The sequence below is a fragment of the Dermacentor variabilis genome, chromosome 6, assembly GCF_050947875.1.
Source record: "Dermacentor variabilis isolate Ectoservices chromosome 6, ASM5094787v1, whole genome shotgun sequence".
In the NCBI taxonomy this organism is placed as follows: Eukaryota; Metazoa; Arthropoda; class Arachnida; order Ixodida; family Ixodidae; genus Dermacentor; species Dermacentor variabilis.
In genome coordinates, this window is record NC_134573.1 from 172,948,717 (window position 1) to 172,965,051 (window position 16,335).

The 16,335-nt window shown below is 41.6% G+C and overlaps 1 protein-coding gene across 1 annotated transcript; it reads right to left on the reverse strand.

Moving 5' to 3' along the window:
* Nucleotides 1–1,211: 1,211 nt before the first annotated feature.
* Nucleotides 1,212–16,109, reverse strand: U3-55K (U3 small nuclear riboprotein factor 55K). Its single transcript, XM_075696829.1, has 14 exons — nucleotides 15,924–16,109; nucleotides 15,733–15,839; nucleotides 15,053–15,168; nucleotides 14,900–14,967; nucleotides 14,760–14,801; nucleotides 14,528–14,654; nucleotides 14,346–14,467; nucleotides 12,626–12,718; nucleotides 12,219–12,319; nucleotides 7,164–7,298; nucleotides 5,656–5,718; nucleotides 4,436–4,569; nucleotides 3,030–3,109; nucleotides 1,212–1,381 (listed from the first exon to the last, which is right to left on the reverse strand). Exons 1-14 carry the CDS (start codon nucleotides 15,987–15,989, stop codon nucleotides 1,232–1,234), a joined length of 1,404 nt encoding a protein of 467 aa, XP_075552944.1. The 5' UTR covers nucleotides 15,990–16,109; the 3' UTR covers nucleotides 1,212–1,231.
* Between the last annotated feature and the right edge of the window lie 226 nt (nucleotides 16,110–16,335).

Here is a 16,335-nt window from a genome sequence, read left to right on the forward strand (position 1 = left end):
AGCCTTTACGGAATCCTGCCTGGTCCTTTGGTTGACAGAAGTCTAAGGTGTTCCTGATTCTATTTGCAATTACCTTAGTAAATACTTTGTAGGCAACAGACAGTAAGCTGATCCATATTCTACTTCCATATCCATATTATACTTCCTTATGTCAGCTGTCTTACGCTTGTTGATTAACTTCGAAAGTTCTGCCAGTTCTATTCTAGCTGTAGCGTTAGATGCTTTCATACATTGGCGTTTCTTGATCAGATCTTTCGTCTCCTGCGATAGTTTGCTGGTATCCTGCCCAACGGAGTTACCACCGACTTCCATTGCACACTCCTTAATGATGCCCACAAGATTGTCGTTCATTGCTTCAACACTAAGGTCCTCTTCCTGAGTTAAATACCTGTTCTGTAGCTTGATCTGGAATTCCTCTATTTTCCCTCTTACCGCTAACTGATTGATCGGCTTCTTATGTACCAGTTTCTTCCGTTCCCTCCTCAGGTCTAGGCTAATTCGAGTCCTTACCATCCTGTGGTCACTGCAGCGCACCTTGCCGAGCACGTCCACATCTTGTATGATGCCAGGGTTAGCGCAGAATATGAAGTCTATTTCATTTCTAGTCTCGCCGTTCGGGCTCCTCCACGTCCACTTTCGCCTATCCCGCTTGCGGAAGAAGGTATTCATTATCCTCATATTATTCTGTTCCGCAAACTCTACTAATAACTCTCCCCTGCTATTCCTAGTGCCTATGCCATATTCCCCCACTGCCTTGTCTCCAGCCTGCTTCTTGCCTATCTTGGCATTAAAGTCGCCCATTAGTATAGTGTATTTAGTTGTCACTCTCCCCACCGCCGCTGCTACTATAGTAGCATCCAAACAAACATCTAAGGATGCAGCATAATTGAGGAACTGATGTCGTTCACATGAGAGCTCAGTTACCAGAGTGTCTAAAATTTTTGTGATCACTAATGTGCACAATTGCTTCCACATGGCAAAAAGATATACGCAGAAACCAAAAGTTTACATTTTCGCTTGCATTCTAGATGGCACGGCGAGTTTGCAGGAGTTCCGGGATCGGTCACCCGTGATCTGTGTTTCCAATCAATGTCACCATGTTTATGGATATAAACACAGGCGTGCCAAAACAGCAGCTCAATGAAATTGCATATCTGGGGTAGAGATATACTGGATTACACTTTCATTACTAAAGAAGCAAAACCACCCTATATGCTACCATGACACTTTATTACACATCTTTGAAGACGAGGGGCAGAACTACGACAGAATTCTTTGCTCCTCGCAAGTTCCACCACCGTCCTAACCGGTGTTCCTGACCCACTGCTGCCACCAGGACATTTCCAGAGCTGTTGAAGACAAGGGCATTCACAAACCCTTCCTAGAAAGAAACAGGAGAAAACAAGGTGGTCCTAATAAGTGAACATATAAACCCAGTAAAGCTCACCTTATTCTGCACATAATCTGAACACTATATTCAATTGCATACACAGTCAAGCCTCCATATAACAAACATAATGACGAAGTGCAATTCTATCACATTTCTTGTGAACATCAGCATGTAATGAATATATGCTTATAACAAATATTGCATATAGTGAAGGTACAGTCCCCGACCGTTTATTCGGACCTCACGAGGACTGCGGTAATGTCAGAATAAACAGGTGTCCGAAAAAGCAGATTATGAAGAAAAAAATAAAAAATAAATCCTTTATTTCCACGCACTTATTCGGGCTCGGCAGTAGGCTTAAAGAAATTGTGAATGCACCGTTGCTCGCTGTTCTGTTTACATGTAATCAAATAAGCCTGAATCTCGGAGAGGGTCGTACGGTCACTATAGCCGGCTGAAAGCACAGTCACTGCCTGTACAGGCTCCGCATGCGACGGCAGCATAGCACATGGTTCATCATCTTCCAACCTGGAGTCATCATCCGGCGGTGCAGCAAAAACCTGACGAATGATCTTGCCGTTGTCGAGTTCTGCGCATGTCAGTACAGCAGTGTCAGCATCTGTGAAACTGTCAAATGAGACGGTGTCCGGAATCGCAATGCAACCACTGTGCAGATCACGGCAGAACAATTTCGGCGTCAGTAGGGAGCACAACAGAAGGCGACAAATCCTAGGCCTCCCGGCACCCGCTTGCCGGCATTCCCCAGTGAAGTCTGTGCGGGCACTGTAGGCGCCATTAGACACTTGACGCGATGTTTCCATATGCCACGTTGGATCACAGCAACGTAGACACATCACACAAAGCAAACACCACCATGCCGTCACGCTGACACCAGTCGCACAAACGAAAAATGTGGCCTACTCGCAGCGTCGTGCACGAAGAAAGAAACAAATCAGCTGCTGGGTTGTCTTGGCATGGCTTACTAAGCTGAGACCAGAACTACTGTGGCCACGAACCAGGCAGAAATGATGATGATGAGCTGGGATTTGCAATAGCCCCACTTTGTGGGGCAGCAAGGAGGCTCCGTTCAAAACAAAAATGGCGTTCAGCAAGTCGAACCATGCACCGGTCAGAGTCGGTGCATGGTGCTCTCGATCGAGTTGGCTCAAGGTGTGTCGAATAATCAGACGAGAGGTTGCAAGGTGTCCGAGCTTTGGGCAGTTGTTACACATTATGGTCTATGGGGAGAATGGCAGTGCTGTGAAACAGACTGAATAATCGAGCATGTCCGAATTTTTGAATTCCGAAACATCAGTTGGCAACTGTATTTTCACGTTGAGTGCAACTTCATCACAAATTAACAATTTAACAAGGTTTGACAGTATTCAGCCCAAATGCATCAATTCAAAGCCAGGAAAAGCAAGTAGCCAGCATGAAAAGGTCTAAAGAAAGTGCGGTATAAATGCACAAGGAACTAATAAATAAATAAATAATAAAATAATAATAATAATAATAATAGATAATAAAAGCGAACTGATAAAAATAAAAGGTCAGCAATGCACGACGCACACAAAAACAACAACATTACCTCATCTTAAATTTTAAAGTATGTTACCCTCATTCTGTTTCACCAACGTACCACTGGTATGCTTGCAACTTCTTTCAGTTTCTTGCACTCTTCTCCAGAACTCCATAGCTTCACTTCTCCATTCCAGGAACCTTAGAGAGAAACAAAAAGAGTGCTCTACTTGTGCATACCATGAGAACACTTGTACTCACAGAACTGCCAAGACTTCTAGCCACCATTAGCAAGCCCAGGCCCTCAATATTTATCACATACCACTTCTGCATGCAAACTGCATATGGTACATGTGTTGTAGTGCAACTTATATCTCTGTAACTATATGTAATCCTCATTGTGGCAGTTTCAACTAAACACTGCAGTTTGCTAATAGATCAGGGGCAAGCAATGCTATAAACAAACTTAGGCTACAAAATGAAGTTACAGCAGAAGAAATAAGTGCATTGCATTTAGTTTGAGAAATCAAATAGTACTGAAGAGAAACACATGATATGTATAAAATTCAACAGCCTGCTTGACCACTAGTCTATTCATTCTGCAAAACACGTGCACCTGTGAACTAAATTACACAGAGCAAAGGTTTTGTGAAAAAAAAAACTGGATTTCTCTAACTCGTACATCAAACATGAAATTGGCAAGTTCAGTACACAATGTCAAGCCAGGACTGCAGTCCTCGATTTCAGATTACATGCTCAGAATGCGAAACAGCTCTTTTCTTTTACAGAAACCTTATTGAGTATATTATTACCAATAGGTGTACTTCATTATAAATAAAAGCTCTCTAAATATTTGAGTTTATCTTGGTGCTTGAGCAAATAAGAGAGTTGTCCTTAACCCACTGCTAGAAGTGGGTACTGCCTTCACAGTGCAAAAAAGAGAATTATGCAGATTCAAGGCACATCTTAGAATTTATGAAAAAGAACGCTTTTGTGGAGCAGTGAATTAAATTCTATAAAACTATGCTGCACTGCGTTTTGCAGCATAGTGATTACGTGCCCACCCGGAAAGATGGCAAGATGTCTTTCATCACTTGACCCATGCAACTGCGGACCACACCGTCTTTGGGGTGGTGCAGTTTACTACTGGATTGCTTCCAAGACTGGCCCACTTTACTAAGCGAGAAACCAACTGTGCAAACATGCCAAACCCCGGCGAACAAGACACAGAAAGCTTCACTTTAATAAAGGAATTTTACACTTGAAAACGTGTATTTGTTGCAGTGAGGATATTTAAGAACTGCTTGTTGTTTCATTGCATAAATCCATAAAAAACCAGGACAAGCATGTTGCAGTGTACCTCACTACAACATCTGTATGGCTATATACAAGCCGATTCATTATACGAGTGCTTTGCTATGTGTGAGCAATTCGGCGAGACGGCGGAAGCTGCAGCAACCATGGTCAGCAAATTCCGGGAAGGTTCACACAGGAAGCTTCCCTTAGAAAACTGCAGTTTCGATGTACCTGAAGCTATCAGGTCTGTGCAACGTAGGGCAGCTACTGCAGTAATCCAGAGTGGGGCTCCATCCTGGGAACCGTGCGCTTGATGAACCACAGAAGTCGGTTTCTTTTTTAGAGCAACCCAAAGGCTGAGTGATCTGCAAGAAAAGCAGTATTAATTATAAACCTTTTTATTACTTTTTATGCACACGAGCTGCTTTGTTGAAAATCTAGCGATGCCACACCAGGTAAGCATTAGCCAGATAGCATTAATTAAACAGTACTATATCAACGTCTACGAATAATTTTGGCCACAGAAGCTCTATTTCTCTGCCATGGGAAAGCAAGAACACCTTGCGTTGGGTGCTGAATCAAAAGTTAAAATTGATTGACAGTGCAGCCTCTCCAGGATCCTTTCAGATGCGAAAGAAAAAAAAAAAAGCAAAAAACTTTCATTGTTGTTTTTCTCTCTTGCACTTATGCCAAATGACTGAATGCCTATTGTAAACCAGGAACCTATGGGGATGTCAGTGACTTTTCTTTTTCGTTTGTTGCCGGTCTCCATTCTCAGTGTCCCAAGTCACTTGGGCAATGTCACAGACCTTGTGGTTTGCACACAAAGGCCACTAAGCAATAAATGTTTGTTCCAGTGAAAAAGTGCCCACAAATAACTCGTCTTTTTTCACTGAATACCCAAACACAAGTTACATAGGCATGGTAACCAAGGTCAAGTCAAGCTGAACCTCAGTTAAAGCACAGCACCAGATACACTTCGGCACACAAAAAATTTCAACACATTTATTAGGTTAACTATAGTAAGTGCATGTGTTCATTCAGTTCTTGTAACTGAGCATAACATAATGGCAGTAGCTGAGGTAGAGAATAATTGCACTTAGCGTACCTGTGTAGTTAGCATTCCTGCGTTAGCATACCGGGTACATATTAAAGGTCAATTTATAATATATATCTGGGTTTTGTGTTTGTATTAAGAACCCCATTAATGATTTTGTGCACATTTACTACACTTGTCAAGATGTGGATCATCGAGGAATGAACAGTGTTTTGTCAGGATCAATCATGGTAAATTGTGGTGGAAAAAAATAAGCAGGAACTAATAGCCAAATATACTGGCCTCAATAGGAAAAGGACAATCATAATGCTGCAAAAGAATAATAAAAAAGAAACAAGCAGGGCATATATAAACTAGCAGCACAAAATGGCAGCTGAAAGAAGTGCCAGCTTACCCATCATCAGCTCCAGACACAAAATGCTGCTCGTTGATCATTCTGACACAGTCGACAGAGCAACTGAAAACACAGGAGAGTGAATTGTATTGTGAGAAATGCAACACTAACTCCTGCATGACTGCACCCACACATGCATACAATTTCAAAAAAAGAAAAAAAAAAAGAAAACTAAGGCGGCATAGCATGCGACAAGCATCTTTTTAGTAAGGGCTGTTTTAAGGGACCCTGAAACACCTTTTTAACTAATCATAGATTGACATTACTATCAAATCACGTGGCCTCACAAATCTCCTGCCCCAAAAGTATTTTGAATCTTTCAAGCACAAGCAAAGTTGGACATAGTTATTGGACTGATCAGCGGCTTTCTTTCTTGTTTCATTTGCACTAGTGTGCTGGAAGCTATGCAGGGGAGACGGCAAGGGGGAACAAGGGAGAAATGCCCCGCTGGCCCAGCACAAAGGTTGAATGCAACACGACTCGTGGCAACTGCGGTATCTGTGCTACCTCAGAGGCAATGCACAGCAGAAGCAGCAACAGGAAACTATCATGTTTACACTGGCATTGCAAAGAGGAAATGGTTTTTCTGTCTTCTTGAGAATGCAGACATATATATTTCTCATTTATTCAACTCAAATGAGCAATACTTGTATTACTGAGAATGTTCTCGTGATCATAAAATAAACCGATAGTTGTTGCGTGTGCACCTGCTTGCTGTGACACTGCAGGATGATACTGCAGAAGCGAAAGCAAGCAATTCCCTGCTTTTGACATGAGATTGTAAGTTCTCTGTTGCATGCAGTGAAATAATATTTGGTTCACATGTTCACAGAAGTCTTATTAACAGATCGGCAATGTTTTACTATTTTCAAAAAGTGTTTCATGGTGCCTTTAAATGTCCTTTCGTGCTGTAGTACAAGTTTTATCAGCTATGCACAGCAGAAAAATTCAGCCGGGATTTCTAACTGGCACAGCATATGTTATACAATGCTAAATATTACCTAACACATTGAGCAACATGCCACGATTCATGTTAATACGGCAAGATGTCCTCCAAGTTGGTTTCAACCTTTATATGGACCATTCCATTTTATCCTAAATTAATGAAACTGCTGACTGAAATACCATCCTCAGAAATAGCCTCAAAGCTCAACCAAAACATGCACAACCAACTGCATCAAGCTTTTAGAGCAAGGAATTTTAAATGTAAAGCTATTAAGTCTTGGGGTACATTCTCTAGTGAATCTGGAATTCAGAGGTGCAGTGTATGATGGTTGGTTGCATGGCAAAATACGCACTAAACTTTTCACTTCTGGAGAGAATAGATCAAAAGTAATCAAAAGTCATCTTGTCTGAAGAACCCGCATCACAAAAAGTTTTGCCATTTCAGGGTACACATGGCAGCAAGTAATAGGCTCGAAGTTGAGCTGGCAAAAAAAGAAGCTTTTGCTAGACAGTTAGATGAGTGCAGCTAATGAGACAGCAAGTAAAGGGAAGCTGGCGCACACCTATGACTCTGGTAGACAAGTTGAGACTCCTCTGGGATTTTCCAGACGCGCACCGTGTTGTCTCGGCTGCCTGCAGTGACAGCACGCTCCCGGGTATAGCTGTCAATTGCAGTGACTGTGTCCTGGTGGCCAAAACTGAGGAAACAAAAGGGCATTTAAATTACAATTTACTGAAGTGGTGACAATGCATTTATTTATTTGAGATACCCCCTTTGCCCAAGGGCATGTAAGCAGGGGGTTACAACTTGGAAAAAAAAATCGTTAATACAGCACACTTGGTCACAAGACAACCAATTACACTTTGTTACAGGTTGGGCAAGAAAGAAATTAGCATAAAGGTTCATTTTAGACTGGTGTTCTTGAAATTAGAAGTCATGATCAGATCTTTCAGATATAGAGTGCAGCAGTTTAAGATAAGTGTCTTTGCTGATACCAGTCTTGCTATGATATATCTGAAATAACAATTTCAAACACAGTTTTCTACGCCCCCCCCCTTGAGGCAATCCAGCGCTTCCCAGTCCAGCTCGCTTTTCATTTCAGTGCAGCTCTTGCTTCGAGTGTACCACCCCAGAGTGAACCTCGCTGCTCTATTCTGTATTCTCTCAATTTAGTCAATTGAGGTTTTTTGGCAAGCGTCCCAAATACAACACACATACTCAGTGGCGTAGCAACAAGGGGGGCCGGGGGGCCGTGGGCCCCGGGTGCAAGGGGCCAGTGGGGGGGTGTCTTATATGTCTGAAGCCACCCCCCTCTTTCCGCCGGCTACACCCGGGGGGTGACGGAAGACCTACAGGCCCCGCTTGCCAGACGACTACGCCACTGCACATACTCCAAAATCGGATGAATGAATGAAATATACAGTGTTTACTCGATTGTAACGCGCACCTGTTTTTCGCGACCAAAATAAACGAAAAAAAGAAACTATCTCAATTGTAATGTGTACCTGTTTGCCATGACCTAAATAAAAGAAAAGTCCTTTACAGTACCATGCACCTCATTCTTTTATACAGAAATTCAACTTTCTCTCATTTGGAAAAAAAGAAATAAAAAATTAACTCCCTATGGTCGAAACTTGCGATAGATAAAAAAAGTCGTAGTTTCACCCGACAGGTGAACAATCGATTATGACAGCAGATTAGTAGACAGCTATATAAAAAGTAAGAATAGTAGTTTTATCGAACTTTAAAACTTTTAAACATTCGCTTACTAGCTAAATTAACTAGCATAGTGTTACGTGCGCACAAGCACACATGAACACGTCTCACTCAATGACCACGGAAACTCTTTATCAAAACGCTGGAGTGAGGAAGTGCGGTAGCAAGAGCGAGGGAATTGATCGTTGTGCAGCCTCTCACTTCAATGTGAACTAAGCGACAAGAACAGAGCACGGTGCACCGTGCGCCTAGAAGCACAGACTCGTCTCTGTCGCAGATCGCTTTCAAGATAGGGGCTGCACGGTCGCACCGTACGTAGCAGCCACTGGTGTAGAATGCCTCGCCTACTTGCGCCAGTCCCACATGCAAGTATTGGGAACTCTGAACACCCGTGATACGGCCCGATTTCCGTCCGTCTCCGCAAACAAGAGATTGCTTTCCTTTTAATTGCGGCATCGTGATGAACTCGGCATGTATTTGCAGTCGGCACTTCCATGCTGATAGAGTGAACACAGAAAACGGGAAGACTGACGGTACACTAACCTAAGCCAAAGGAAGCATTGCCTAAGCACCCGTACTGCAGCACATGGAGAAAGCTACGGCAGCTAGACTCGAAGTGCATACGAGGGAGCCATGTTGAAATGCCGATGGCAATATGGTAATGCTGATTTAGGGTCGTACTCGATTCCAATGCACACGCAATTTTTGGACCCGTCTTATCGGAAAAAAGTGCGCATTAGATTCTAGTACATACGGTAATCAGTGCTTTTTAGGGTAGAGGGTGAGGATTTCTGATTGCGTTGTATGAAATTTAGAGCTCTGGCAGCTTTTGCAACATCATTATTCATATGTGCATTCCAGGAACAACTCGAGAACATCACACCCAAATATTTGTACATAAATTGCTGGTTAATATCACTATTTAAAAAAAAAATACGGTTTCCTTTCTTTTTTTCAATTTTTTGTTTCGTAAAGGACACATGAACACATTTTTTCGCATTAAGTGTCATTTTCAGCTTTTCACACCATGAGACAATTTTTGCAAGATTAGTCTGCAAATCAATAGAATACTGTTCATCTTTGATTTTTCTGTACACGACGCAGTCGTCGGCAAACAGATGTAAAAGTGAAGACATCCCGGCAGGAATGTTATAATATAAACCAAAAGCAATAGCGGCCCCAAAACAGACCCCTGAGGAACACCCGATGTGACCGCGACCCAAGAAGTGGCATCGTTCAGTATAACACATTGTCGATGCCGCGACAAGTAACTGGCAATCCAGTTGTACACTTTCCGATGAACATTTGCACTATGAAGTTCAATGGGTGGCAAACCCCACTGAATGCCTTTCCAAAATCTGCGCAGTCTGTTAGCCCGTTTTCATCCACCTCAGACAATAGGTTGTTATAGAACTCAATTGTGTTGTGCAGGACAGTCCCTTCCAAAAACCATGTTGATTATCAATTAATAATCTGTTTTGTAATAAATGTTTCATTATATCTCTGAATAAAATATGCTCTAATATTTTACAGGAGATAGTGTTAAAGAAATCAGCCTATATTTGTTTACATATTTTTTTGTACCGCCTTTATGAAGAGGAACTATATGTGCCATTTCCCAGTCCTCAGGCAGCACTCCAGTAGAAAGAGATTTGATATACATTAGATAAAGGTAGGATTCGATTGGCCAGGCAGAGCGCTTCAATATCCTGGAGAAATACCATCTGGAACAGGGAGCTTGGTTTCACCTATACTGTTTAACAATGATTCGATACCATTCACATTGAGTTCGACATGTGGCATTAATGGCTCAGCCTTCATGCATAATTCCGCAAAACTAGTTTTGGATTAAAATACAGAACGAAAAAAAAAAATTAGAACAAGATACCTTAGCTGTATTGTCGGAAAAGACTTAATCATCGTGGACAATTTCATTTGCTCCACTTGAGTCAGATCTACATTCTTTCCCATATTTCCAGAAAAGCTTTGGATTCATTTTCATACTGTTATTTAGTCGACTGAAGTACTGATCCTTTGCACTTTGTACTTTAGTGTTATATTCATTAGTTGCCTCAACTAACCTGTTGAACTGATAACTGCTTCATGCTCTTTTAAATGCGAGATATACGTGCCTTCTTTTCCTTATTAATCTTAGGCGTCACCCATGGCTTCTTGCACTTTTTCTGTCTAACTGAATCAATGCTCGGCACATACTTTGCTGTCAGTTCTACCACTTTTGTTTTGATAAGAGGCCACAGTTGTCCAACATCAGCATTCTTGCAGAGGCAATTGAAAATGAACAAATGAGCAAATAATTCTTGAGAAATAGCAGAATAGTCACTCTTATCAAAATAGTATACCTTTCTTGACTGGCGTGGCTTGGGTTGTTGATCACACATGTAATGTTAGCCACAACAACGAGGTGGCCACTGACACCAGGGATAGAAGTGACAGAATCTACAACACTTGGTGAGTTACAAAGCAACAGGTTTAAAATGTTATTGTTGCGTGTAGGTGCACTCACATATTGAGTGAAGCCAAACGTGTCAATGTTTTTCATTTCAAAATTTTCGCAACAGCCTGTCATAGTAATACAGGTCCCACCAGACCAGTTCAAGTCTGGTAGGTTAAAATCGTTGGCAAGAATTATCTGATTTGATGTTTTAGAGATGATATTGTACAGTTGCTGCAACGTAGGCGCATCAGAATTTGGCGGGCGATGAAATGCTTCAGCAATAAATGAGGTATTATTAGTAAGGATCACTTTGCTCCAGACTAATTCTACATCATTATTTGCGATATCAAACAGAGATGACCCTAAAGAAGAATGAACAAAAACACCCCACCACTCGTTTGTGCCCTATCGTTTCAATAAGCAGTAAAGTGGTTTCGAAACGCTTCATTATCACTGATGAATGGGATCAGCCACAATTCTGCCCCAAACACAATGTCAGCCCTTATGTATTCAATGAGGCCCGCAAATTAATCTTTGTTCACAATGCTTCTACAGTTTACAACGGCTGTTAGATTGTGCAGATAGATTAGACATCCTTCCCCAAATCGAGAAGCATATGCGTAATGCCTAGCAATGCCAAAAGCAGAAATAAATAGGGATATGTTATGTTGAGCAGTTGTTTATTAGAAAAGGCTGAAAAAACCCAGTGCAATTCTGCACACCACAATGCAGTTCCCATTCTCTCGGTATGACATTATGTAGTGATGATGCATCATTCATGGAGTCACAACCTGCTGTTGCAATAGACCTCTCCCTAAATTGGTAGGGCCATATAACAAAAATTCAATTATGGGGTTTAAAGTGAAACTGTACAGTGAGTTATGAGGGACAGAGGCTCCGGATTATTTCAACCATCTGGTGTTAACAGGCACATAGAGCACAATACATGAGTGTTTTTGCATTGTGCCCTCATCAGAAATGTGGCCACTGTGACCATGAATTGAACCCATAAACTTGTGGTCAGCAACATAGCTGCTGAGCTGCTACGGCGGGTAGGCCAAGAGCAAGTAACACACGGAGATAACTAGAGCTGCACTGCACCAGAAGTGTGAGGTGTGGCTAGTGTGGTCGACATCCATCTTTAAAAAGAAAGAGAACTGTAATAACAGCAGACAATGAATAAACACACACGCACAGCAGACACTTAACATGCAATACTTTTATCTTGTTTCAAAGTCTACACTAGTGAGCTAATTCTTGCTTTGCCATAAATTATCATTTTTTATACTACTTTGTACAATAAAAGAGATTCTAATAAAAGAGATTAGTTGTGATGGAAGTGCCTGCCCTCTGTGTTCATCGTCTGCTGTCGGTCTGTTGCAATTCTTTCCCCATCAAGCAGAACCAGAACTGCAGCTCTTATAACTCATGTGCTGTCCCTCTTACAGTGTCTCAACGTAGGCCATCTCATCCAAGTTCCAGACCTTCACAGAGCGGTCGGCTGAGCAACTGTACAGCTGGTGGCTTCCAGTTCGAAAAGCGAGACCCTGCATGAGATGAAAACCTGATGATTGAATTTGATCTGTAAAAGGATTCCACGTTAACATAGCTTGCACGATTAGTACACAGTTTTCAGTCATATAAAACAAAAAATGTGGTGAAAAAGACTGTGTAATAAAGAAAAGTGCAAACAGATATTGCACCTGAAGAGCAAGGAAATGAGGCGCCTGGAAGTGCGATATTAAATGACAGCAAAGAAAGAAACGGAAAGGTGCTACAAGACAGTGGTGAAAGTGAGTGCAATACTTTTGTCAGAGTATTAGAGAGCATGTTGCAGTGCTTTATGTACATACCATAACAGGACCTCTGTGACCCTGGAACATGTGGACCCGTTGCATTGTGGTTGGGTTCCAAATAAATATAACCTTGAGTTGACAGCCACTTGCCTGCAGAAAAAGGAAATGGATGAGTGCTGGATACACATTTCGTTTCCCTTAGAGAAAACAAGCAACTGTTCAAAACAATCTGTCTTTAACAGAGCCTAAATGTACTCTTGTGGACACAAATAAGTTCAAGCTAACTAGCACACATTCATTTGTTTCCGATTTCATGAATTTATGTGATGTCGGCATGACTTTGGCTAGTGCACTTTGTGGGAGACCTGAAACATCTTTGGCGACCTAATAAGCAGTGGTGCAAGATAGCCCTCTTGAGTTTTTATTTGTGAAAGGTGTTATATTTTGCAATTTCTTGTTCACATTTCAATTGTCCATAATAATACATGTGTAGTTGGAATAGTATACATTGTAGCAGTTCCAAAGGGCATTGAACTGCTACATACCAGTGTAGTGTTATCACTGGCTCAGTTAATACAACACTATAAAAAAAAACATGATGCTGCCCTGCTTTTGCCAGGGTGATGCCCATGGATCTAGCATGATGACACTACAATGTGCCCTCATAATGTGAGTGGCTGCTCACTACATGCAGATCAGTAAAGGTGGTGCCCAAAATGCATGTGACATTTCATTATCAAAGCTTTGGTGCCTGCTGTCACACAAGAATACGCTGTTATGCTGATATCAAAAGGTGTATTAGAGTATTCAATCCATGCCTTGGACATTCTAGTAAATTGTAATGAACTTTCAGCCTTTACATTCAAGGTCATGTTCAGTAAGATGTGCGATAACACCGAAGTACAACGTAAGTACAGCCTTTAAGGTTATGGTGCAACTTGCCCTTTCAGTAGTGAAACACCAAATTCAGAGGCCATTCATAACCTGATGTACATTGTTGCATTGTCAGAAAGTTGGACAACACTTAATAAAAACAATGCTTACACATCAATTATAGAAATCATTTACTACTGTGAAAGAACCATTACACCAATAGAGAACCATTCTTACATTTATTCTCTCCCTTTGATGCTAAGTCAGATTGATTTTGCTACTTCTAAAACAGTTGGTGATAGAAGAAAGCTGTTGGCTTCTGAAATGATATTTTTGGAAATAAATGTCCTCTGCAGATGCAATACTAGATATGCTACAGGTTGCTTCCGTCACACTTAAAGGCCATATATTGTATTCACCAAATATAACAACAAAGACTCTACAGCTAATAAAAAAAGAGCACTTCGAATAAAAGAAACTGTACAATACAAAAATGGCCCAAATAAAGCCACATTCTAAAATATTTCAACAATTTGGGACTGTCTTTCTTCATGTTCTAAAGAGAGCACTCATAACAGTAGAAAAGTGAAATTGCACTTGCATACATGTAATTGCACATGTATGTAGCAAACCACTCTTGTGCGGCCGTGGCAGCAAATGATAACAAGAGCTAAAGCTGACATGTTCGAAAGAAGCACTGATTATGCAAAACACATGAATACTGTGCTTTTTTGTTAGCGCTCAGTAAATGACACTGCAAAAATTGAATTCGCCACCAATAGTTGTGGTCATTCCCACAGACAAACTTCAGTTTGCATCTACAGAAGTCATCAAAGCTAAAAGGGCAGCATACAAATTCCACATAGTTGAGTTAGTTAAATAAAATTGTTTAATGCTAACTGACCAGGTATGTGCCATCCGAAGAAATGGAAATGGCCAGGACATGGCCTCCATGCCCAGACTTCGGATCTTGGTTTTTCTTGGCACCTGGTACGGTGAAGAGCTTCTTGCCTGTCTTTGCACACCCTGTGTTTAGAGAAAGTAGAGACTTAGAATAATAAAGCAATACTCGAGGTGAACACTTACATTTGATTATGCTACAGTCTTTGGAGCCACTGAAGATGTGCTGGCCATCGTGCGAGATCGTCACACACGTTACAGACAGCTTGTGCCCTTTAAGGGTCAAAATGTGCTCCTTGTCAACAGCTTGCACCTAAAGGCAAACAGTATGAAATGCGTGTATAAGTCGTGCTTAATGTGAGCTTTTCACGTTACCAGGCTGCAAAACCTTAACCAGCTGATAACCTTTCACACTCACCTTCTCTGCAATCTTCTTGTGAAGCTGTCCGCTTTGTTCTAACTGTTAAAAGAAAAGTAAATTACAGTGAAAAAAAAAAGTGTAGCCGGAAATCGGCAAGACTTAACGTACCCAACAGTAAATGAATGGCAGCTACTTACTAAGTCAGTACGCAATCGATGAGATACAACAGAGCGGTCTATTTCTTCGGCATCAAGCTTTTCTCTCTCTAAAGAAACAAACGTTATCATTTGCCACAATCCTGTCACTTAAAATATGTCATGAAAGGCCGAAATAAAGCGTGACCCACTTACCCTGCTTCTCAATTTCAGCGAGGTACTTTTTTGCTAGCCTTAGCTTTTTCTCTTGCTCCGTTTCAAGCTCTTCCTCGTCCTCCGAGGCGTGATGACGGCCGAGAATGATGTCATTTCTAGCAAAATATCAGGTTCAAGTTCAAGTTCAGTTTATTCCAAAATACATCTACAGACAGTGATGCTGCGGACAGCGGACAGAAAGCCTCAAGATAGGGCTCAACTGCGTCCACTGAGCGTCTACTTGACAGCAGTGCAAATAAAGGTTGCATACAAGAGTGTCAAATGGAAGAACACGAGAGGTAATGAAGATACACTTAGAATTGCAGAAGAAAAAAAAAACAATATCATTATTACAAGAATGCAAATCTAAAAAATCAGGCACTAAATATATAGATAACGTGTACAAATAGCAAAAACATATCAAATGTAGGAGGACAAATATATATGCATAATCAGTTATTAAGCAAGTTCGGGAGTTGGAAACGCAGCATCTGATCACCATATTTTGTTTCACCGCATACAGGTCACAGGTAAGAAAGCAGCAGCAAGACAACCATACATCTATAAAAATAAATCTATCTGTACACGGTAATTTGCCGTAGTTAAATAATATCTGTACATGGTAATTTGCCAGTGGACAATTGAAAGCGCTTCCTGGTTGTGCGACAATTTTCACTTACTCTGCTTCCGATTCACTCGACACAATTTCATCAGCACGTCTGCCCTTGGAGAGTACTCTGCTCTTTTTGCTGGTATGGTTTGCTTTCGCCGAACTTCCAGCGCGTTTCTGGGTCGAGAAACATAACCGGTCAAACAGAACTTCACATAACCACTGTCAGATGACTGACTGAAGCTCGTCTAAGCCACTTACCTTGCGGTCTTTTAAGCGTGGCTGGGACCGACTTCCCCCTCCTGCATTTCTTATGAAGAACGACATTACTGCCTGCGGTTGTTATACAATTTTTTAAAAGTACTGCGAAGTTTCCCTATGCAACAGCAGCAGACATCGCACCACGCAACAGCGTGCTTGGCAGCGTGCGTGCAAGACAACTAGCTAGACGCTAGCCAATGCGCAAGCCACCGCAAGAGGGGATAATGATGATGATAGTTTTGGCGGCTGTTTTAACCAGCGTTAAAACGTTGGTTTTAACGGCAGAGTGCACAGTGGACGGTGGTTTTCTCGCAGGACACTTGCGCAAATATATGCGCGCAAAAATTTGTGCACGACAGTGTGCCTTGTGGACTTAGGAAATATGGCGAGGGGTGTTCCACCTGCAATTCAG

Excerpts from the sequence above, each read along its gene's own strand:
- U3-55K (XM_075696829.1), bottom strand. The coding sequence starts at position 15,989 with ATGTCGTTCTTCATAAGAAATGCAGGAGGGGGAAGTCGGTCCCAGCCA. Across the intron at positions 14,802-14,899 it reads ATCGATTGCGTACTGACTTA|TTAGAACAAAGCGGACAGCT; the intron begins GTAAGTAGCTGC and ends TTCTTTTAACAG. Across the intron at positions 12,320-12,625 it reads GTCACAGAGGTCCTGTTATG|GGTCTCGCTTTTCGAACTGG; the intron begins GTATGTACATAA and ends CATCTCATGCAG.